The following is a 25,309-nucleotide window of genomic DNA, read 5'->3' on the forward strand; positions in this document are numbered from 1 at the left end:
TGCTCTCCTTTGGAGTTTGAGAGACTATCATGATGACGAAGTTTCGGGGAAGAGACTCGTGGGCATGCTTCATAAAAAGGTGAGTTCTTAAAAAGTTTTGAGACTCCTTCCTTTTTGTTCTAGCATGAACCAAACGTCGAACACTTAGCCTACAACTACAATTAAGAACTCAAAGAGGACTCGACATCCCACATGTACCTGCGAACGCATCCAACGAGCGGACGCCAGCCCCTCCATTGATCCCTTCCGTCATCTTCGAATCAGGAGAGGCCACCTTTTCTCTTCTATTCTCCTCCCCCTCCTCTGTCCTTTCTTTCCCCTTCCTCTTCTTTCGGCGACACCTCGAGAAGAACACCGTACCACCCATTCCGAGCCCCGTCTGTTCGCCACCGCCATCGGTGGACCGCTTCTGGAACGGAAGAGCCATCTGGGGAGCAACTTCCGCCGGAAAATAGCCCAAGAGGAAAGAGCAGAAAGGTCTCGCGTTTGCGGAGCAAAACCGCCCATTTCGCCGTCCTGTACGTGAGGACGGTGAAGGAAATCCAGGATCCGCGTCTTCCCCGCCTCCGCTGCCACCAGCTCTCGCGGAACGTCACCGGGCGCGAGGCTTCGGCTTCGGATTTCCCGCTCCAGCCTCGAGGACTCCACCATGGTCTCAAGTCGGCAGGGCACTCCAAAGGCGGGGAAGCCTTCATCGGAGTACTTATACGTGACAGCGGGTAATGGAATAGAGCAGAGCATGACACTAAGGAGAGAGAAATGAACGATGGAAGGATGGCACGCACCGTAACAACGATCCTGACCGTCCATTATTGGGTCTGCGTTCTGATGATGGAATTTGATGATTTTGAAATAGTATTAGGACACACGTACACATAACAATACACAAATACACACAATACACAATAAACAACACATGAAAATAACACAAATACAAACAATACACATATACACAATACATAACACACACTACACACAAGACACAATACACTATACACTATACACACAACACATACAAAAATAATACAACAATAAAAACAACACACACACAATACAAAATACACAAAACACATACTACACACACTACATACACACACAACACACACACAATATAAATACACACAACACATACTACACACACTACATACACACACAACACACACACAATATAAATACACACAACACATACTACACACACTACATACACACACAACACACACACAATATAAATACACACAACACATACTACACACACTACATACACACAACACAATACACACACACAACAAAACACTACACACACACAACACAATACACATTCACACAACACAGACATATAATATACACACAATAAACAACACACACAAAAATAACACAAACAATACACACAATACATATATGCAAACAACACATAACACACATTACACATCCACAATACACATACACACAACAAACATACACAATAAACAACACACACAAAAATAACACAAACAACACACACAATACATATATATACATATAACACATAATACACAACACTACAACACACTACACACACAAAAACAATACAACATAAACAACACACATACACACAACACATACTACACACACACTACTACATACACAAATAATATACACAACACAAATACAAACACATACACAAACAACTTATAACAATACACACATTCATAACATACACAACACACACACATAACATGCCCAACACACACACAATATATATACACACAACACACACACATACAATAAACAACACATACGAAAATAACACAAACAATACACATAACACATAGCACACACTACACATACACAATATACATACACACACAATAAACAACACATACGAAAATAACATAAATAACACACACAATACATATGCACACACAACACATAACATACACACAATACACATACATACTACAACTACAAACTACACACACAACACACACAAAAACAATACAATAACATAAACAACACAAACACAATACACATACACACAACACATACTACACACACACATAACATACATAATACAAACACATATACACACAACTTCTAACAACACACACACACATAATATACACAATACACACATATACACACAACTCATAACACAGACTATATAAACACAAAACATACACAACACACACATACACACAACATGTAACAACACACACACATAACATGCACAACACAAACATATACACACAACTCATAACAACATACTATACACAACACACACACACAACATATATACACATATAATATATACAATACATACACAACTTATAACAACACACACAAACACACTCATAACACACACAACTCATAACAACACACTATACACAACATATACACACAACACACATACAACTCATACACATATAATATACATAATACACACACATACACATACAACTCATAAAAATACACACACACACGTATAACATACACAACACATATACATATAACAACTTATAACATGCACAACACACACACACGATTGATAACACAAACACACATACCCACATAACTCATAAAATGCACAACACACACACGACTGATAACACAAACACACATACACACATAACTCATAACATGTACACGTACACACAACTCATAATATATATACAAATGACACAAACATAACACAAACAACTCAAAACAAAAAACACTACACACACATAATATACACAATACATACGTATAAGCACACAACACATAACAATACACATACACACAATATACACAACAAACACACATACACAATAAACATGCACACATACTCAAACAACTCATAAAACACACACAAACAACACACATTACACACACACATATAACATACACAATACACACAACTCATAACACATACACAAACAACACACACACACACAATATATAAACACACACATAACATACACAAAAAATAACACACATAAAAACAACACACAACACAAAAGATACACACACACAACTCATAACAACACATACTACATACAACACACACACATACACAATAAAACAAAACACAACACAAACAACACAAAACACAAAAAAAGCACAACACTTAAAATGACACAACATACACACACATAACATACACAATATACACACACTACACACACAACATATGACATTCACAACACACATACACACACAACTCTTAACATACACAACACACACACACACAACATACACACACAAATACATACACATCTGATAACACCCATAACACACGTACATATACACACAACTGATAAAAACACATACTACACACAACACACACACAACATACACAATACACGTATACACACACGACTCATAACAATGCACACTACACACACACATGCATACACACACACATATCACACAAAACAAATACGCACATACAAAAAATAAACATACACACACGTAAATGGTACAAATATACACACACAACTTACAAAACAAACAAACACACATATCACACGACAACCACACACAATACACTCACTTAGAATAAACACACATATACATAACACACACACAACATAGACAACACACACAAGCACAACATACAAAATAAATAAAACGCACACACCACACAGCACACACGCACAATATAGAAGACGAAACAAACACAATACAACACACACATACACAACACATAACACAAAACACACACACACAACACAACACACATAATACAATACAAATAACATAGACACAACACATAATACAAACACATATGACACATAACTCTTAACACACATAGACAATACAAACACACACACAACACATGATATATAACATACATAAACACACACATACACACTTAACACACAAAAACATACACACATATAAATACAAAACACACACCACACACACACAACATATACACACACACATCACATACTAAATAGGACACACACCCACACTATACATAACACACACTACACACAACTCATAACAACACACACTAAACAAATAAACATAACAACACACACACAATACACATACACATATAACACACATAATGCACACACATAACATAAACAACACACACAAACACACACAACTAAAAACAATACACACTACACAAACACAACATACACAACATATAACTAATAATAACACACACTATACACACACAACTTTTAACACATGCATATATACACACAACTCATAACATACAAAACACACACATAATATACACAACACACACACAACACAACATACATAACTCATAACATACACTACACACACATAACACACACGACACACAAACAACACACTACACACACGTAATATACACAACACACACTGCACACAAACATAAACATACAACTCATACAAAACACACACACACATACACGTAACATACACAACACAAAACGTCTCAAAATTTCATTCTGAAAATAATAATTGGCAAGTTCCTCTCGCTCCAAAAACTTCATAGCCAACTACCGTAATTAATCCATTACAAAGATTGCAACTAAAATATTGTGGTAATGAATCCATCACCAAAAGGCCGTAATGAAGCCTACTGAAACAAAAAATTAATAAGGACCTAAACTGTAGCAGTCATGAGGAAGTTTATTCGAGTGGAAACTGAACTTGACACAAGTAGTGGTTAGTAGCTCGGAAAAAAGTATGAAACATCTCAGAAGGATAACTTGGATAATAAAGCTTTAACAAGAGTCTGCCAATAGCTAAATCCGAAACTCCACTCTCCATGGATTTACTAATTAAATGTAAAGAAGTAATTTGAAAGTCTACAAACAGTATTTGTGCTTGGCCAGACATTGAGAATAAGGACCTTCTAGTGCACCACAGCTAAATCTCAAACTGTACATGGATTTACTGATGAAATTACAAGTAACGAGTAATTTGGAAGTCGGACTATTATAATCTACAAATGGTACTTGTGCTTGGCCAGAGGTATTGAAACTTAGGACCACTCAACGACTAGGAGATTCTATTGCACTAGTAAATCTAAAACCTCATCTTACCCATAAATAATTACTTGAATCTGTATCTCGACCTTAGTCTACAATTTTTTATTTCATTAATGTTTGAACATTTTACCTCTTGTTTCAAGACAAATGACATTTCCCATTATAAATGATCAGAAATCTTAATAGTGCAATACTGCAATGAAACTTGTGAAAAAAAAAAAAAAAAAAAGGTTAATCACTGAGCAGTTGACTAACGCAATCAATCAAAGTTGGGTAATCACATTTTTGTCTGTGTTGACTAACACAATAAGAAAAAAAGATGGGTAATCATATTTTTTATCATCTGATTAAAGTTGATTCACCTTTGCAGATTCATATCATCTGATTAAAACTTGCTGCTGTTAGATTGGATGAACAGGGTAATGAAACATCTGATAGTAGTGGTGCTTTCGATAAACTGTGGAAGGTACGCATTATGTTCATGTTCTTTGTGTTTGATCTCTGATATTTGCTGTTAACCATCTTATCGCTGATCAGTACTTAAATATCTTTACAATTAGGGTGTTATCTAGGTTAATTCAGTTCACTTTGTTTCGTTCCTGCAATTAAAATGAATGACTCAGTTTAGATTGATGCATGAAATAAGAAAATGTCTGGATTATGTTGAAGCATCAGATACACAAAATCATTGAATATTTTATAAACATGTTTACATGCTAAAAATGAACTAGCATTATTAGATCTAATCTAATAAAAATCCCAACGATCATTATGAATGAAGTCCACTCGAGAAAATAGAGAAAGCTACCCTAGAAGGAGAAAGAAATGAGAAGGGTTGAAACCAACATGAGCCGTAGGGGTTGCCACTCTTTGTACGCTTGAGCGAATTCTATTGATGAATGGTGGGATGCTGGTGGGAAAGTCGAGGTCTGATAATCAATGGTAGGATATATTCCAATAAAAGGGGAGCTATGGTGAACGTGTCCTTCCATTATAAAAAAATAGTTATTAGTAATGAATTAAAGTTATTTTCAAAAGTTAAAAATTATCATTAATTTTTAATATATTAATAATTTATTATAAGTTAATGTCACGTAAATAGATTTTGATGAGAGGTTTATATGTTATGTTTTAAAAAATATAAAAATTATTTTAGATACTAGTAAATCATAAGGGAAGGGCTTAAGCGATCTATAATTAAAATCATAAGGTATAAAATAAATATTAATTTTTTAAAAAAATTTAAATTATATATAATTATATTAATAATTTATTATGAATCAGTTTGTGATTTAAGTAAATCATAATAATTTATTATGAATTATCCATAATTAAAATCATATTAGGTAAAATATATTTTAACCCTATAAGTAATTATATATATTTGGATTTGGTTGAAATTGATAGGTACTTGTTTGGTCATTTTTAAACAAAAATTTAGTAAACCATTCTCATTGTAAGTAATAATAAATATCATAATGTTTTAATCATTTGGATATGTCAATAATTATTTTTAAAAAAAATTAAAAAATGATTTGATATGTTTTGAGACATAATTAGGTGGTTGGGGTTGGAAATAAAATCTGACCATTTCAAAAGGATTAGAACAAAGTAAGTTGACATTATCAACTACTACGTTGGATTCAGAGGACTTTTAGGGGTGGTTAAAGAAAAATCTATGTCATAATGTCTTAATTTTTCATCCATCATCGTGTGGAAGTCGAAATAGTGTTCGATCGGAAGATATGCTACCAAAACTAACCCGAGTTTAACCCACATGATTAAATTCGTTTTAATCTCTTAACAAAATAATTTACCAAACTGATGGGAAGGTCACGACTACTGTCGAGATAGGGGATTGAATAGAAATTTATAGCAAATCTCGTATAATTTTACCATGACTTAATGTACCTTATTTGGATCATCCTAATGTAGTCTATATTTATGCAGATGTAAAATAATTGACATAGGAAGGTCACACGTCAAATGTTTTACCCAAATTGCATGCAAAAAGACCTACTGGTTCAGAAGATCATCTTCTGCATCAGATGGATCTATTGGATGGGGACAAGTTGTGGTTCCTCCGCCCCCCTCCACCCACCAACACATCAATTAAGATATTTTCTTTTGGGAATATTGTTTCTTTTGGTTTGGTTTGGTTTGGTTTTGTCTTTCTGTAGCATACCCAACCTGTTGACAAGTGCACTGTAAAATCTCATTGCATCTCTCTTAGCTTAAACTGTTGAAATCTGAAATATTATTTCATGAGCTGGCGTCTGTGCGCACAGTTGTCGAGACCTCATTATATCCCACGCCTGGAAACCTCAGGATTTTCGTGAGTGCGTATTATCAGTAACCACTTAACGAGCTTCCTTGTGATGGCAATGGCAATATTCACTTCACGGCTGCAACATGCTGCTGCTCCTGTTCGTGGAAGACTAAATAACAGGAGAGAGGACACCATTTTTAGTCAACTGTACGTGTCCTGTGTATGTGTTCGATACACATCACTACAATACTGATAATAATATTATTATTATTATTACACAATTTTTTAGTGAAACGTACTCACGTGAGTTGCAGCGTAATTTTTTGATACGAGATACGACGAGCGATACTTTCCTCGTACCAATCTTATGTGTCGGCTACGTGTCCAATGATTGGCGGTGATTAGCAGCGGTTGCTTCCGATCACGACGAACGCAACTGACGACGGTTTAGAGGGCGACAATGACCCACGTAGAAAGAATAATTTTGATAAGGCGGGTCGTTGTGCTACCGACCGTAAGATATAGCACATACGTCGCGTTGTAGTATCATACCGTCCCCCGTCTACGGTAGGACACCGCGGGGCCCAGTCACTTTGTGGGAAGTCGAAGCTGTTTCCTCACTTATCACGCGCACCGGATCTCCGCCTACCTGCAGTCACCCGAGGTTTTTGGTCGAAGCAGCGCGATTGCGGTTCTGCGAAGAGAGAGAAAAGAGGGGAGCTCACTCACTCTCTCTTGACCGTCTCTCTTCGGATCCCCATCCTAGTATCTTCAAGCTCTTTGTTCTTTGTTCTTCTCTTCCAGATCCAATCGCGACCCTCCGATCATCCATCTCCCTCGGTATCCACGCCTCCGTGGCTTCTTTTCCGTGTTTCTTTCTTTCTTTCTTTATTCGTGCGATTCCTTTTTTTGTGTTTCTTTTGCATTTTATGAGTCTGATTTCGCTAGGGTTTTGGTCGGGAATGTGATCCTCTTTATCAATCTGGCCCGATTCATGATGGGAGGATTATTTGGCTTGTGGTTGTGGGGATCAGGTTCCACTACTGTTGGATTCGGTGAAATCGGTCCTCAAGTCTGATCATTACTTTGGGTTTCTTGTGCTCTGGGTTCGCGTCAACGTGAGGATTGAATGGACCAGGTGAGCGCTGTTGTGCCGCTCGTAGATGATGGTTTTGAATGGTTTTTCGGTTGGTAAAATGAGAGGCTTTTGGTTGCAGTACGAGAAGGTGGAGAAAATTGGAGAAGGAACTTATGGGGTTGTGTACAAGGCCCGGGATCGTCTCACCAATGAGACGATAGCTCTGAAGAAGATCCGGCTGGAGAATGAGGACGAGGGGGTTCCGAGCACTGCCATCAGAGAGATCTCTCTCCTGAAGGAAATGCAGCACAACAACATTGTCAGGTCGCTGCCTCTGTTCCTTCCTTTCTTCTCCTTTCCCATTTTGTTAAGTTTATTTTGTTTCTGAATCGTGCCAATGTAACATCGCTTACTTTTGCCTTTTGTGTATACGCTCCCAGTGTGTCGAAAAGAACGAATTCGTTTATAATTTTGCAGTTTTGGATGTATCGCTTTTTTTCACGGTTCGTCATTATCATATCATATTGCTTAGATACTAAGAAGTGCTTAAAATTTATCAGCACTTATTATTCCACGGCAATGTTGTCGAAGACAAGTACATGGGCTTGGAGGAACTATCTTAATATTAACCATGGAATCAGATCTTTCTAAAATGCCACCAAAGTTTGCAGATATTTGTCCACAATCAGGCTAAAATCAGTGAGATCGACTGCAATCTTGTATCATGAGATTGGCCAATTTCATATGGTCCTGGTGCCGCGAACCAGATTAGCATAAAGCATTTGGGATAATTGAAACTGAGAGCATTGATTCCACAAAACGTGCACCAAGATATAAGTTTATAATAAAAAATAACATTTAATGTTCAGCTTGGATATGGTTGTTTAAAAGGATGGTTTTGAGCAAGGTTCTAAATACCGTACCGTGCCAGTGTATCGATCAGCTGTCAGTACAGTATGTATCAAATTGTATCGAGCATATCGACACACAGGACACTAAAGTGTACCGATATACCGCCCGTACTGAGTTGTCATAGACTTAGCTATAATTGTATAAGTCGTGAAGCACCCTTGCGTCAAAGTCACGGACTTAGCTAGAGTTACCTAAGTCGTAAAGCACCTTTACGCTAACTTCTCGGGCTTAGCTGGGATTAACTAAGTCATGACGTGCCCTTGCGATATGCATCCACAAATGGTCAGCCAATTTGCAACCTCGCTCAAGTCCTGTAAGACCTGTAAAAAGAGCAAGTTGATTAATTCAAAAGCGAGCAGTGGACAAGTTCCGATGTCTCGCGAAAAGGGAAGCTTTACAAGCAATTCAGCAAACACTTTGCGTGCAAGAGAGAAAAGAGAGGAAGGAGAAAATAAGGACTTTAGAAGGAAATACGAACAATCGCAAGTCCACAAACAACTGCTCACCAGGTGTCGGGCGCGATGGCAAGTTTCCGTCAAGTTAACGTTCGAACTTGTGTATATCGATCAACGCCCAACACTACCCCGAAGCCTCATCCACCCCTGTGCCACCCAGGGGGTTTCAAAGGTATGAGATGGCTGATGTTTCGCGTGCGGCTATGGTCTACAGAAAACAGGTTGTGGCACGTGAAAATAGAGCCATTTTAGAGCAGTTTTGCCCAGCATGGTGAGCAGTGCTGCGAACTGTTCTTGCTTATTACATTTTTTCAACAAAAACACATAAAACCAGGGCAAAATATGCTGCCAAGCATCTGTACAAGCATGCAAAAGCGATGAATGGTTTGTTGAGCAAAAATATTGCGGGTGCACAATGACCATTCATGACAGAGCGGTACGGTACGGTATTACAAACCATGGTTTTGAGTCTTTTGACTGCTATTACAAATGATGTATGGGCATATGATAAGGGAAGAATTCTTTGTTTGTTGTTGCATTATCTGCTTTTGGTTGTGTCTTTGTCAATGCTGTAATTGTAACTGCTTAAACTTTCATGCAAGTATTGTCCTAATCACTTGATTTTACAGACTAACCATTTAAAGGCACTAAATCTTTGGCATATGCTACTGTTTAAATTATGCACTTATGAAGGCCTGTATTAAAGCTTGAAAATAAACCTTTGTATATAAGAACAATTTGTTGTTTTTACTTCTGTTGCTTCTTCTTACCTGTGATTATGATGATAAAAAGCTTTTTGTAATTGTTCCTGGCATTGAATTCAAAATAGCTTCAGTGTTTGGTGATTTTAATCGTTCTATTTGCATAACAGGTTGCAGGATGTAGTCCACAGTGAGAAAAGGATTTATTTAGTATTCGAATATCTTGACTTAGACTTGAAGAAGCACATGGATTCTTGTCCTGAACTTGTTAAAGATCCACGACTAGTTAAAGTGAGCTAGTCTTTTCTCTATATTATCTTAGTTTGTGTCATCTGTTACCTGTAAGAGTACATGCTTTCAAAGAGGTATCGCGATGGACATTAGTTGTACAAAAGCATATTGGTGAAAGTTAGATGAATCTAATTTTGCTGAAAAAAAATCAAGGTTTTGTCTTAGTACTAATGCAGAATATGGTAATCTTGTGGATTGGTTTTTTTGGAGTTTGTCTCCTAACATAGGAATGTCTTCTGCACTCAGTAAATTCTGGATGCAGAAAAGAATATTGACTCGGCCTTCATTTACTACTGCCATTCTGGAAATAAGTGTTTTATCTTTTGGGGTGTCATATTTTTAAAAATTGTAGTTACGATGCAGAAAAAGTTCTTCACTGTTTGCAGTCTCATACTGCCTAGTTGCTTTTGATGATGGTGTTATACTGGGGATATTAGAAATGTGTTTCTGATTTATGATAGTTGTATCTTGGAAACTTATCTCTCGCTTTCTTTTGCGTTTTCAGACATACTTATATCAGATACTTCGTGGCATTGCCTACTGTCATTCTCATAGGGTTCTTCATCGAGATCTAAAGCCTCAAAATCTGTTGATTGATCGTCAAACTAATGTGCTGAAGCTTGCAGACTTTGGGCTTGCTAGAGCTTTTGGCATTCCTGTTCGGACATTTACACATGAGGTGCTACTATGAGTTATATCAAATTTAACATGACATTTCGATATATAGTCAAAACTTATGTGTATAAGCTATTGATGTGTTGATTACAAATTTCTTTTGAAGAAATCAAGCTCATTTAGATCAAAATTTATCATAGTGTACTAGGTATTGTTATTACTTCAAAGCTATCTGGTAGTTCTTTTACATGTGGCCATTGCTGTCATAAAGAGTTCAGCTTCTTCCCACAAACAGTCTTTTAGATATTTGTACTAAATCAGATAATTTTCAGACTAAGGCAAGCCTTATAGTGCTGCCAAGCACCCCTATTCTGATTGGTGGCTGGTATACTACATGCCACCAGTGCAGCATAACTAAATGCCATGCTGTCATACTGGTGCCATCTGCTGGATAGAGGCACCAGGTGCTTTGTTTCCTGCCTTTCTCTTGAGTGCGATTATGCATGGTGAAGTGCAACTGGAAAGCATTAATAATTCTAGGGGTTTAAAGCTTTTCAAGCCTTAGAACATATGCTCCAACCCATCTTAGAAGAGTAATCTGAACCAAATTTTACCCTGATATGGGCCAGCTCAAGTCAGACCTAAGATTATGGCAGAAAATGATATGTATAGTTTAGTGCAAGCCACTGCTAGACCACTCTTATTGGTCTCAGAACCTTGTGCTGGCTCTAGTAGTTTTGGGCTTTACTTAACTTGCCGATACTCAAATCTCCTATGACTAAAGAACTTTCAAACTCTCATCTGTCTCTGCTGTGATTTTATCTAATACCTCAGGTAGTCACACTCTGGTATAGAGCACCAGAAATCCTCCTCGGATCCCGACATTACTCTACTCCTGTTGATGTGTGGTCCATCGGCTGTATTTTTGCTGAAATGGTGAATCAGCGACCATTGTTCCCTGGAGACTCTGAGATTGATGAATTATTTAAGATATTCAGGTTTGTTTGTTTCATGAGTGCTGAAAATGCTTTCCTTGTATTTGGTAGTTGTAACTTGAGCCTAATTTCTATGAAACTATTTTATCTTCAGAGTCTTGGGTACCCCAAATGAAGAAACTTGGCCTGGAGTTACTTCCTTACCTGACTTCAAATCTGCTTTCCCCAAGTGGCTTCCCAAGGTATGAGTGAAGAATAAATTTATTTGCTTTCACACATTGGTTGTGGGAAGGCTGTATGAAAAAGTTCAATTATACGGTTGACTTAAATGCATATAGAACTTCCTGAACCCAATTTTTAGTACAAATGAGAAGAACGAAAGTTGTTTGATTGTCACAATGATTTTCGCAAGTCCATTATTAGGATGCTGGACTCATCAATGAGGTGTTCTCTGTATTGTTGCGACACCTGTGTTATGTGATAAAGGATTCTTTCCCCTCTTTCCCCTGTTCTCCTTTTACCTGTGCAAGGCATATGGCACTATCTTTTGGATATTCATTCAAAATGCTAACAACCCCACATATTTGAGGGTTCAGATTTTTTTCTGCCTTTGTGACACAATTGGCTGTTCTTCCCCACTTTATCTCTCTAATTCCTTTGGTTCTCTCTTGAAGGTCTGTAATTGGGTTTCTGTTGTGCAGGATCTGGCAACAGCAGTTCCAAATCTTGAAGCTACAGGAATTGATCTTCTCTCTGTAAGTGCCAATAATTTTGATATATGCATATGTGAAAGAAAACATTGCTTTTATAATGTGAAATTCGAGACAAGCTCAATAGTTTTGTTATTTGAATTATACTTTTATGAAAAAAAAAAATCTACAAACACGCTGGACACTATATGCAACAATGTGCATTTCACTTGGATCGCAGTATGATAGCACCCCAGTTATCTCTAGTTCTGAAAGCTACTTTTCTGATTTTTCTAGTTGTTGGACCATTTTGAGAACATAATTATTTAGCCCTTAAATGATGAAATATCCATGATCATAGCTACAATTTGCATGGAAAAAAATAAATGTTATGTTTCAGCAAAATGGATTACATTTCTTTCACTGCTTATCCTGGCCAAATGGCCAATTAAAGTCCCTTGTCGCTAATTGTCCAATTAAAACATTGGTTATCAGAAAATGCTCCGCTTGGACCCTAGTAAAAGAGTCACCGCTCGACAGGCTCTGGAGCACGAGTATTTCAAGGATTTCAGATTGGTGCCATGACTATTATTCTCATGACACTTTCTGGATCATTTGCTAGTATAACAAAGTGTAGCAGCTCATCTCTGTGTCTCTGCTACCGCTATTACTTCTGTCACGGTTGCCTTCGCTATGATCAGATGTTGCTTTACTTGGATTTCATTGACATTCATGTCGACAGGATCTGAATCCTGAGTGCTGAAGGATCTTGGTACTCGCAGTTCACCTATATCAGGCAGTACAAAGAGTGTCACAACTCCTATGTTTGTACGTGTGAGACTAGTTTTCCTTCTTTTGAACCCATATCTGGCAATATGGTTTACTTCTATAGGTAGCATTAAGTATCATGTGTATGGTTGAGATATTTGTATTGCTGTTTAGGTTGCAAGAATCTTCCAGGTATTCATTGCAACGACGAAGGATGGTTCCTTTGTGAAAATTACCTGCTAGATTTTCTCTTCTGCTGGTGCTGAACCCAAAGCATTGCTTATTCCATCTAGTTGTAGTCACATTTATTGTGGGGCAATTTGTTGACGGTGTTTAAAGCAAAAGCATTGTTTGACGAAAATGTTTTCTCATTATGGCCTTGATTTAGTGGGTAATACTTAACTTTGTTTTAGTGTTCAAATGCTGCAACCTACGTATTAGTAACCAGGTCAGATCATTTAGCATGGTCCAAGTGCCTATGGGATCTTATTGGTCTAAGGTGCCACATCAGTTGGTCCCTCCAATGGGGAAAGATATATTCCATTGCTAGATAGATCTTGCAATAACAATAAGTTGGAATGTCTCAATTATTTAACTCGGGTAAACTAAGAGAATCTTTGGGTTTTCAAGTATTTAATCATTGCATACACATGCATTTCTTTATCTTCTCTTTCCGAATGCCCTGCAATAGCAGTCCGTTAAATACCAGATTTCTCTCTTTGTTGACTCGAGACTGCGATCGACAGGCCCTAACGATCAACTCAGAGGCGCTTGGTTCATATGGGTGGCCTGGACAGCTCAACTTTCATCAATTTTGTATATAAGGTGGAAAAAAAGATGGACGTCAAATAAATTATTCATGAACATAATATAAGATTAATAATAATGTCAATTACATTTCATTTGATCTGTTATAAATGAGCATATAGTCCTTTATCTTAGAATCTATAGATTTTCAATGATCCAATCTAAATTAAGTCAAATTCAACTGAAATTGTAACTGAAAGAAACAAAATTCAATAATAAAAAAATCATGTCTTAAACCATGGCTATAACACCACAAGTAAACAGTTGAATTCATGTACAAATAAAATACCATAGTACACAACGTAAATCTCATGATATTTATACTTAGTAGATTTCATAAAATAGAGTTTAATTGAAAAAAACATATACTTTTAACAGATTTTTAGGAAATCTAAATTTCCTGAAAGATAACTCAAATAGATAAAATCCTGATATTTCCCCCTTACTTATTTACTTTGACTTATGTTATTGATAGAAATATCATATTCTAATCTATGCGTTGAGAGAGGATAAGATTCTGAATTTGTAGTGTTATAAAGGATGTCTTCAATTAGGATATCGATTCAGAAGTGATACATATCCATTATGAAGACGTACTTATCCAAGAGTCATATCTTTGATCATTAATAGATATGACAATTCAAAATAAATTAATTTTTCTCATTAACCAATAAGATTTAAATTATTTATTAAATCATCATTAATATCACAGGAATAAAAAAGTCATATGGCCCACATTAATTTTAACATTCCAAGGATGGTTGGAGTAGGATCCATAATGGTATCTTCTTAAGGGGAATTCTATTCGATGGTATGAAGACAGAGTAGATTCAGATGTTGGATACTGCTAGTTGATTATCATTTAATTAATTGTTTAGTTAAAAAAAATATTTATAAAATATATTATAGAATGTATTTATAGAGAAGACAGAGATGGTTGTACAATACAATGTATTAAACATATTTTGTATTTAATTATAGTTTAATATAATAGATTTTATGGTGATGTTGATCATTTACCGAGAAGGAAAAGTAAGAGTCCAACTCATACCAGTCCTTTTTAAGTTTTTGCTTCTTGAGGAGGAATAATGAATGGCATGAATGTTTGATGGCCACCAAGGAAGTTGAGCAGTCATCAGAGAAATTGGCCAACTGGGTATCCTCCTTGTAGTAAAGCTTATTTATATCATCTCATTACTCTCGGTTCAACTGCAGCAGCAGCAGCAGCAGCACATGTCAAAGGTTTAGGTGTGAAGCACTAAATATTCACCTTCCTCCTCTCTCCTCTCTGTCTCGGTAATGAATTTACTACACCAGTATTCTTCATGGTGCCAAAACCAAAAGAAGCAGTTTGATGTGATGTTGAGCGATTCCTGGTTTTGCTAATTCTTGGTCCCATTGCTTGCGGCATTTCCACAGAGTTCAAGAGCTAAATCTTTATATGACCATGGTCTTCACGGGGTGGTTGAATAAAATTAATTAGGAAGCATCGACCTGCGAGATCTCGGAGCCCATCTTTGCACTTCTTCAGTGATTTCGTCGGAGAAGCTGACACCTCAACTGTGTAGATTAAAGATAAAGATACAAGCACAACTATATATATGATATGAATACATTGACACTGAATTCTCTTCACTTCTGTTGCGTTTCTTCTCCTCTCGGTCTGTACATGCATGCATGGCTTTTGGCCATAGGCGATCATTGCTACCAGTCTTCTTTCTCTGCTGCCTTCGAATCTGCTGCACGGAGCATGGTAACTCCCACCCAGTCTGATCTTTATATGTTAAGGCATAGAGCAAGACTCTGATGTGAACTGTTATCAATCCTCAGCATCAACCTACACCTTCGTGAAGCACGCAGTGCAGGCACCGCCGGTGTCGTACTATGACTACATCATAGTCGGCGGTGGGACGGCAGGCTGCCCACTGGCCGCAACCCTGTCGGAGAAGCACAGCGTGCTGCTGCTGGAGAGAGGTGGCTCGCCTTACGGAAACAGAAACATAACAGAGCTGGCATACTTCAGTCAGAACCTGGCCGACACCTCGCCGGCCTCGCCCTCCCAACGCTTCCTCTCCGAGGACGGGGTCATCAACGCGCGCGCTCGGGTGCTCGGGGGAGGGAGCTGCCTCAACGCAGGGTTCTACACGCGCGCCAGCCCCGAGTACGTGAGGGACGTCGGCTGGGACGGGGCGTTGGTGAACCAGTCCTACCAGTGGGTGGAGAAGATGGTAGCCTTCGAGCCGCCGATGCTTCAGTGGCAGTCGGCGGTCAGGGACGGGCTTCTGGAGGCTGGCATTACGCCCTACAACGGCTTCACGTACGACCACATGTACGGGACAAAGATCGGGGGAACCATTTTTGACAGAGACGGGCACCGGCACACCGCTGCCGATCTGCTCCAGTACGCGAATCCCGACGGACTGATGGTTCTTCTGCATGCCACGGTAGGAAGGATCTTGTTCCGGCAAACAGGTAATGGTGAAACATCGTGAGGAAGGAAAGAAATTAGAAGGTGTGAAACGAAGAAGAGAAAGAAAGGAAAGCTGGAATAAATCTTGCTTCGTACGTAAGTGCAGGAGGAGCGGCAAGACCGGTAGCTCATGGAGTTGTGTTCCACGACGCGGCGGGCGTGAGGCACAGGGCGTACTTGAACAATGGTGCGAAGAATGAGATCGTAGTGTGCGCGGGGGCAGTGGGGAGCCCTCAGCTACTCATGCTGAGTGGCGTCGGCCCGAGGGATCACCTCGAGTCACTGGCCATCGACGTCGTGGTGGACCAGCCCATGGTGGGGCAGAGTATGTCGGACAATCCCATGAACGCCATCTTTGTTCCTTCTCCAACGCCGGTGGAGGTCTCCCTCATACAAGTCGTCGGCATCACCAGGTTTGGGAGCTTCATCGAGGGGGCCAGCGGATCCAACTTCGCTTCACACTACTCCCAAATCACTCGCGAACTCAGATTTGGCATGTTTTCTGCTCAGGTACCTACTTAAAGCTGATCTGAAACTTGTACGTGCGTACCAGTACATCAGTCTCAGATGATGCACGAACACATTGAGCATATGTTTCCGCTGCAGACTGGCCAAATATTCACAATCAATGACATGAACGACCTTCCTGCTGCGTCGTCCTCCATGAGAGGAGGGTTCATACTAGAGAAGATCATGGGCCCCCTCTCCACAGGTCATCTTGATCTCAAGAACAAGAACCCGGATGACAACCCCTCTGTCACCTTCAACTACTTCAAGGAACCCGAGGATCTACAAAGGTGCGTCAAAGGCATAGAGACGATCGAGAAGGTGATACAGTCGAAAGCCTTCTCTAGGTTCAGGTTCCAGTATATATCGACGGAAGAGCTACTCAGAATGACCTTAAACTTCCCCATGAACTTACTGCCGAAGCATGACAACGCCTCCAAGTCCTTGGAGCAGTTCTGCAAGGACACAGTGATGACCATATGGCACTACCATGGAGGTTGCCAAGTCGGCCAAGTGGTCGACAAGGATTACAAAGTTGTCGGCGTGGATGCACTCCGAGTAGTGGATGGATCCACGTTCAACTTCTCCCCTGGCACAAATCCTCAGGCCACAGTCATGATGCTTGGCAGGTTTTTAATCTTACTTCCATGCTTGAGAATGATTATTTTAATTTTTAATCTTACATATGATCTCAGTGAAGAATTAATATTACTATGAAAATTTTGATCGTCCTCCTTCCCATCCCTTTCTATATATGTTTCTGTGATATATATATATATATAATCAGAAAATAATTTCAGCGGAGTTTAATAACCCGTATGTCATATTCTCAAAATGTCCCATCTACAAACAAACACTAAAATGCTCTAGAGGTCATTTGATTGCTTGACGTGTTGAATTTTGTGCTTTTCTATTACATGCATATAGGTACATGGGGATCAAAATCCAAACTGAGAGACGGGAAACAGATGATGAAGTACGGAGGAAATCCTGATGTGTGGACCAGGGAAAGCAGGGGGTGTTCGTGTAACTGTGCTGTTCATTTTGCCTTAAATCCATTATCATCATTTAATGAATGCATCCAAAATATGCCCATTTTCCCACCTTGCAGTAGAAAAAGATAGAATTTTCAAATGTTTCCTTCCCTGATGTTAAAAAGTAGCGGGGTCCACAGATGGGTCCCACGCTGGGAGCCAGACCCGACGGGCGAAAAAATCCGGTGGAAGTCGCTCCAAACGATCTCGAGATTCGTGAATTTCCATCTCGAATCAACGGGAAAGCACGTGTCCATTCTCTTACGGTCAGCCCCAGCTGTTCCAACTTCTAACAATTTGGTGGTCTCGCTCCCTGTTGTCTCCAGCTGGCGCAACCCGGTCGGACATCTAATTAATAAACATTACCTTTACCTCTTTCTATTTACCCAGCTTGCGTGTAGTTGAGGCTATTGGAGAAGCTTCGTGGGCCCACGTCACATGTCAGTATGCTAAAGAACTTCAAGGTACGTGAAGGCGGGTGGACACACAATTAATAGGTACCTTCCCGCTCAAATTTAGAATTGCACAATTACCCATCCTAAAGTGGGTCCGGGTTCTGTGCCGCTGCGTGACCAACCAATATCCTAGGCTTCACATTTTCAGAAAAGAAAAGAAAATAAAATAAAATCCAACGAACGACCGAAACGTTTACACCAGTGTCGTTGGGCTCCACGCCTTGTCACCACACCTCCACCCCTCGGCATGATGCTTAGTGTGGGGACCACGACGGCTGGGGCTGCGTACCCATCGCGACGAACCGACGCCACTAACGCACCGACGAGACCACTTGCCTGCGTTGTGGGGCCCGAGAGTTTGGCCGCCAACCGAGAACAACCACCCACGTGGGTACCACTCCCCCACGCCGGAGGGCCGCCCCACTGGGTTGGTTCCCCATCACGTCCCGCTTATCCGAGTTCGTTTTCGCTACGGAAGCATGCGGGACCCACGTCGTGTAGTGGTGAGCCCCGCCTACAAGTAAAGTGACTTGACAAAGGGGAGAACGCCAAGTAACATGGACCCTACAGTTGGTGCCCTACTTTGGTGTGCCATAAAAGAATGAGAAAATACGGGTGTATCCTCGCAGGAAAAGTTCGAGGAAGTTTCCCTTGGTAGAGCAAAAGTACTCTACTTATGCGTCGATGAATTACGCCACGACGTACCTCATCTTTATTGGGAGTTATCGGTGGAGCCCACAAGTGTCCCGTATCCCAAACCTAGCTAAGTGAGTTGGATGAGTCTGACGCGGGTAGGAATAGATGGGTATCGCAGCATGGGAGTCTTTGTCCGCACGCCGACCCCGGCTTTGCCTTCCGAAAATTAATCAGGATACCGGGGTTCACCAAATTCCCCGAATCAACCCTCTCTGTCACCCTTAATCTTGACCAAAGTGGACCCGTCCAATTCGACCCCTGTCTTACCCTTGGTCGTGACCCCGGTGGACCCTACTCGGCATCCGACGGCTGGTACAGCGTGGACAAGGGTCCCACTTTAGAACAACGGTCGACGTGCCGTAGGATGAAGATAAAAGAACAGGGGGTGAGCTTTTAGGGTTTCGATCCATCTCGTCTTTTGGTGCGTGGGAAGTGTGGGTGCGATCTCTTATTTTTGAGGGAAAGAGAAAAGTCGTGAGCTTTTTCGAAGAAGCGAAGGCGGAGACATGGAATCCCAGACGCACGGCGAAGAGAACCGACGGCGGAAGACTGACCTAGGAGCAGGAGGGGGAGGAGGAGCTGTCCCGACGCCTGCGGTCATACCGGTCCACCGATTCATCGTCCCCAAACCAGAGCCGATGGAGATGTTGGGGATGAGGGCATTCCAGATAATGCGGAGGCCAGCGAGCCGAACCAAGGATCGGCACACGAAGGTGGAAGGCCGAGGAAGGAGGATCCGAATGCCGGCGGCGTGCGCCGCCCGCATCTTCCAGCTCACGCGTGAGCTTGGCCATAAGTCGGATGGCGAGACCATACAGTGGCTTCTGGAGCACGCCGAACCAGCGATAATTGCCGCCACGGGCACCGGGACCGTCCCCGCCATCGCTACTAACATCGGCGGTACCCTCAAGATTCCCACCGAGGCCCCGACATCCGCTCCGGTAACCTCCACATCCACCCCCTCGGCCGTGGACGACGCAGCGTCGGCTGACGATGAAGGAGCGGGCAAGAAACGGAGGAAGAAGCTCCAGCCGTCGCGGACAGGCGGCGGCACAGTGATCGCCGGTTACTACCCCGTCCAAGACCCTTTACTTCCGGTGGGGGGTGCGATCTCCATATCCTCGGGCCTGGCGCCGACCGCGGGAGGGGCGCAGGGAATGGTCCCTGTGTGGGCGCTCGGAGGCGGCGCAGCTGCGGCTAGCGTAATACCGCCGGGGGCGCTGTGGGTGCTGCCGCCGCCGTCCGCCACGGCGGGCACGTCGAGCCAGTCCCAGGCTTGGACGTTTCCTCACGCGCCGCCCCAAATCGTCAATCTTGCGACGTCCCGACCGATCTCGACCGACGCGCTGTTCTCCGGCGGAGCACCCGGCGTCAACGTTGCCACCACGGCAGGAGGGAAGCATGAGCTGCAACTGATGTCTGCTTCCGGTGAGCCACTTCGCGGTCAAGCACATGAGCTAGACGTGGACGACGAAGACGAGGAGATCGAAGAGGACAGCAGCGAAGAAGATTAAAATTGGATGTAGGATTTTACGAGGAGAGGGCTTCTTCTCCCTCCTCTACTTTTTCCGTACTTTTTTTTTTTTTTCTTTTCTTTTCCATCTCTTGTTCCCTCATGTTTCTACCTCCTCGTCCCCCGTCCATTTGTTGCTGGTACTTGATGTATCGTTCCATTCAGTTGCATAACAAAGCACAGTCGCCTGCAGCCATGATAAACCATTCTTCGTGCGAGTGTAGTGCTGCTTCGATGCAGGTGGCGGCGAGGGACCGGGTCCGTTGCAGGGGAGGAGACGACGTGGTGCGAGGCTGCGCCTCTAGGTAGGACGCGGGACCCACTCCTCCTTTTTCTCTTCCTTATCCAAAACCGTGGACGGGGCACTGTTCCGCACGCGCGCAGTGGCGTGGGATCACCACGCATTTTTGTTTGGTGCCTTCCGTTCCGCCGACCAATTAAACTAGGCAGGGATGGGGGCCATTCGAGGTGGGCGGGGGGGCATCCATCACTTTGTCGCCTTCAGATTTGCACCAAATGTGGTGGTTACGTTAACCGGATCTTCCCATGAAATCAACTACCAGCCGGCCGTATTGTGAGTTAAGCTTTTGTCTCGTTTGTTCTGTAACCTGCTTATCGTCGAGTCGACGGGCATCCATGGATTCGTCCCTGCAGCAGGATCTGGATTATCCCCACCCACTTACTGATATGGTATCTAACGCTGAGTGGAATTACAGCAAATTGCAAAAGTTTTTTTTTGGATCTTTCCCATGCAATAGGATGACGAACGTTGTTGGGTTCCACACGCACTGAGGACAGACACTTGGGGGTTTGGGAGGCATGATGAACGTGATAGAGCAACTGCGAGGTCAGTTTACAGGCTCCTTCTCCTCGATCTTTATTTAGTTTGAAATGGGTGATAAATGTCTTTGATAGTTTTAATCACACCTATAATGAAGTTGTTGGGTTTGTAAGTTGCTACGCTGCCATCTTTCAACTTTTGACTGCTTGAAAAAAGGCTAGGGACGTATAATAAAAAAAAGATGTGGCTCTTCTTATTATTATCTTGGGACAAAGTTGCTTTTCCGTGTGACCTCTCTACTAAGTTTTGGAGGCTTATTCAAGATCGAATGAATATTAAATTTTAATTCTTTATATACCAACGTAGGGATGCTTAGGTTAAAGAGGGCTCTGATGTGTTCTTGTTACAGCTATTTGATTGTCGTAGGCTTCTTGGGTGGTCTGCTCATATGACAAGTGATGGGATGCAGATTTCTTTTAAATACAATCCTAACCCTAATGCAGGTGCTAGAAGAGAGGACAAAAAATAGTTGTTGTAAGCTATGGAGAAAATTAGAGGACTTCATACGAGAAGAAAAAAAGGTTCAATGATTGGATAGTCTATTCTGGTTCGATTTGTATATTGGTTAAGAACATGTTGAGTTGATATGAAAAGATAAAACCAATATGATTGAGTTTATAAATGACTTTCAAGATCTTCTGAATTACTTGAAATTAAAACTTTATTGATAGATGAGTTGGTGGATTTGTATTCTCCTTGGCACCTTTGCTTGATAGTTGGAGAATTTTAATAGGAGCTCTTGATAATTATAATCTTAATAATAAGTTTTCTATGAGTGCAATGAAAAACATAAGAAAAGAGTTGCTATAGAAAGGAGTAAGAGACAATATGAGAAGCCCTAAAAATTTTAAAATCATGATATATCAAGATGAAGGCTCAAATCCAAATCAAAAATGAAATATATCATTATGTAAACTAAGCTCAATGAATCTACTGGTGATATATGGTCTAGTGAGATAATAAACCAACTAACTTTGTTAAGCTTGAACCAATAGTATAAATTTCTTAAGCCTATATTAGTAGATATATACCTGTTAGACTATAAGTCGATGGAATAATCTTGAAATATCAATGTTTTAATTAGCTATGAATATCTTGTTTTGTTCATTAGAAAAATATGAATTTAAGAAAATCTCAACTTATGATACTACACGTGAAAATGAGTTCAAGTAGCTACAACTATGAATAATTTATTTTATTTTTTTTATAAAGAAAATAAACTTAAAAAATATGTTTATGAGACTAAATATAAAATATGAGTAACATTTAGACTCACATGATAGAATGCTACTTCTCAGTATGCCCTTTACTATGTTAACTCTCATACCAATTATTAGCGTCAATGGATTAAAATTGTTTAATAAAAATTACTCTATAATTGAATTGACAAGTAAAGTCACTTACAAAAAGTTGGGATCTAGAAATGATTATAATTCAATAAGTCAAAGATATAAGTGATCTTACACTTGAAGAACTCAAAGAGCTATTGATATTATCCATCAGACCCATATAAATCAATCCAAATTCTTATTCGCTTTTGATGTAAGACTAAATGGGAGTGTTACATGTATATTAAATTTATAGATATTATCAATGGATTAAAATTGTTTGATAAAAATTACTCTATCATTGAATTGGCAAGGAAAGCCACTTACAAAATATTAGGATCTAGAGATGATTGCAATTTAGGAAGTAGTTAAAGATACAAGTGATCTTCCAATTGAAAAACTCTGAGTTATTGATGACGAAGAAGAAGAAAGCTTACTCAATTAAAAGAAGAAAGGGACATTTAAGGCAATATGAAATAAATCTAGTGAATCAAAAGTAGAAGAATGATCCATTAGATTAGTGACAAAGTACCTTTATAACCTTTGAAAATAAGATAAGTGACCGATCTGAAATTTCTTTATCACATACAAGCATTTTATAAAATATATAATGAGCTAAAAATAGTTTGTTTAAAAATATAGTCATGATAAATAAACTCTAGACCTCGATAAATCTAAGTCTACATATTGTAAACATGCATTAATTATCTTTGATACCTTTTTGTTTTAATTGATTGGCTTATTGTTCACTTTAAGAGTCTATTAACCATCTCTATCAACTCAACTACCTTAAAACCAAGTCTTGTTTATATAATTAACAAAGTATTAAGGTGAAAAGAATTATAATAAGTAAAAAATGATAGTAAGAAAAGAGAAAAAAGAAAGAAAAAAAGAGGTGACTTACCATCATCTAGTGCCTCAAGACGATGTTGGATCCCAAGTTCTTGATCTTGAGTATTTTCTTTGGAAGCACTCATTAATCTATTGAGTATCTTCATAAGATAAGATTGAAAAATAAATTAAATCAATTCTATTAGAAATAGGAAAGATACTACAAGGTAAACTTAAATTACTTGACCAAACCAAGCCTCATCCATTCCTTGAATTATCGAGAAAATTTTTAGAATTTTAACAAGCTTCTCAACTTGCTCATAGTTGATTAGCCCTGTAGCTCTTTAAGGAGTATAGAGGCTATCAATATTGTCTATGGGTGAGTCCTAACATGTTTGGGAATGCACTTTTTTTTTTTAACTTTTATAATGCTTAAGGCTCCTCGAAGCCTAAAATAAGATAGAGCCATGACCAACTAAATCTTGGTTGACTAGCACATTTTCTAATAGTATTAAAAGATAGTATAAAAAAAATGACACACCTAAATAGGAATTTGATGCAAACTAAATATGAGCTATTCATGAATAATGAAGCATTTCACCCTAAAAGGAATGTGTAAAAGTCAAAACCCGATATTAAATATATTCAAGGCTATATTGGCTCATATGCATGTTGCTTGACAAGAGAGCTACTAACTAGTATATGAGAGTAATTAGATACTTCTCTTGGTAGGTGTTTGTATCAACCTCCTAAATCTTGGAGCCTTAAATCGTCCCATCTTATAAATGTACATGTTGATCTTCTCTATGCCTATATTTTATAGAGAAAACGAAGTTACAACATCTTAGTCTTTTGACATGGAGGACAGTTAACACCTTTGAGCGGGATAATTCAAATCCGACTCTTTTAGGTGAAGTTATGAGGATCAATGTCCTAAACCCTTAGATATATAAGACATTAGAATTTCGTAAAGATAGACTCATACTAAAGTAGCCAATGCTTTTACAGTTTAGCTTCTCATTGATAATAGACTTTGCTAGCATAGTAAAATCATTACAAGGTCACGATTCAAAGGATACAAAACTATTTTGATACCATATCACTCTCAAATCATAATTGCATGTTCGATATCAAAATAAAAAATATTCTTTATAATCAT

General features: G+C 39.7%; 3 protein-coding genes across 5 annotated transcripts; all 3 read left to right on the forward strand.

Annotated features, from left to right (window-relative positions):
• The first annotated feature begins 7,870 nt into the window (after window positions 1-7,870).
• Window positions 7,871-13,852, forward strand: LOC103994217 (cell division control protein 2 homolog A). 3 transcript variants are annotated; one of them, XM_009414550.3, is made up of 9 exons: window positions 7,871-8,064; window positions 8,173-8,362; window positions 8,442-8,626; window positions 10,541-10,661; window positions 11,167-11,340; window positions 12,111-12,274; window positions 12,366-12,453; window positions 12,913-12,966; window positions 13,396-13,852. In XM_009414550.3, exons 2-9 carry the CDS (start codon window positions 8,354-8,356, stop codon window positions 13,483-13,485), a joined length of 885 nt encoding a protein of 294 aa, XP_009412825.1. In that variant the 5' UTR covers window positions 7,871-8,064; window positions 8,173-8,353; the 3' UTR covers window positions 13,486-13,852. The 3 variants fall into 3 exon arrangements, with proteins under 3 accessions (XP_009412825.1, XP_009412827.1, XP_009412826.1); XM_009414552.3 differs by having other exon boundaries at window positions 13,643-13,852; XM_009414551.3 differs by having other exon boundaries at window positions 8,259-8,362.
• Window positions 13,853-16,152: 2,300 nt separating this feature from the next.
• Window positions 16,153-18,446, forward strand: LOC135645661 (protein HOTHEAD-like). Its single transcript, XM_065164286.1, is given in 4 exon segments — window positions 16,153-16,228; window positions 16,270-16,953; window positions 17,052-18,081; window positions 18,380-18,446. Coding segments are annotated over 4 exon segments (1,857 nt in total).
• Window positions 18,447-20,031: 1,585 nt separating this feature from the next.
• LOC103994216 (transcription factor PCF2) lies at window positions 20,032-21,353 on the forward strand. The gene has a single exon (XM_009414549.3). It carries the CDS (start codon window positions 20,144-20,146, stop codon window positions 21,149-21,151), a length of 1,008 nt encoding a protein of 335 aa, XP_009412824.2. The 5' UTR covers window positions 20,032-20,143; the 3' UTR covers window positions 21,152-21,353.
• The last annotated feature ends 3,956 nt before the right edge of the window (window positions 21,354-25,309 follow it).

The sequence above is a fragment of the Musa acuminata genome, chromosome BXJ3-8, assembly GCF_036884655.1.
Source record: "Musa acuminata AAA Group cultivar baxijiao chromosome BXJ3-8, Cavendish_Baxijiao_AAA, whole genome shotgun sequence".
Taxonomy (NCBI): Eukaryota; Viridiplantae; Streptophyta; class Magnoliopsida; order Zingiberales; family Musaceae; genus Musa; species Musa acuminata.

What these genes read in the sequence shown, in the direction of transcription:
- LOC103994217 (XM_009414550.3), top strand. An exon ending in AAGATCCACGACTAGTTAAA is followed by an intron (nt 10,662 to 11,166) that starts GTGAGCTAGTCT and finishes TTGCGTTTTCAG; the next exon opens with ACATACTTATATCAGATACT. An exon ending in TTCGGACATTTACACATGAG is followed by an intron (nt 11,341 to 12,110) that starts GTGCTACTATGA and finishes CTAATACCTCAG; the next exon opens with GTAGTCACACTCTGGTATAG.
- LOC103994216 (XM_009414549.3), top strand. Translation starts at nt 20,144, where the DNA reads ATGGAATCCCAGACGCACGGCGAAGAGAACCGACGGCGGAAGACTGAC.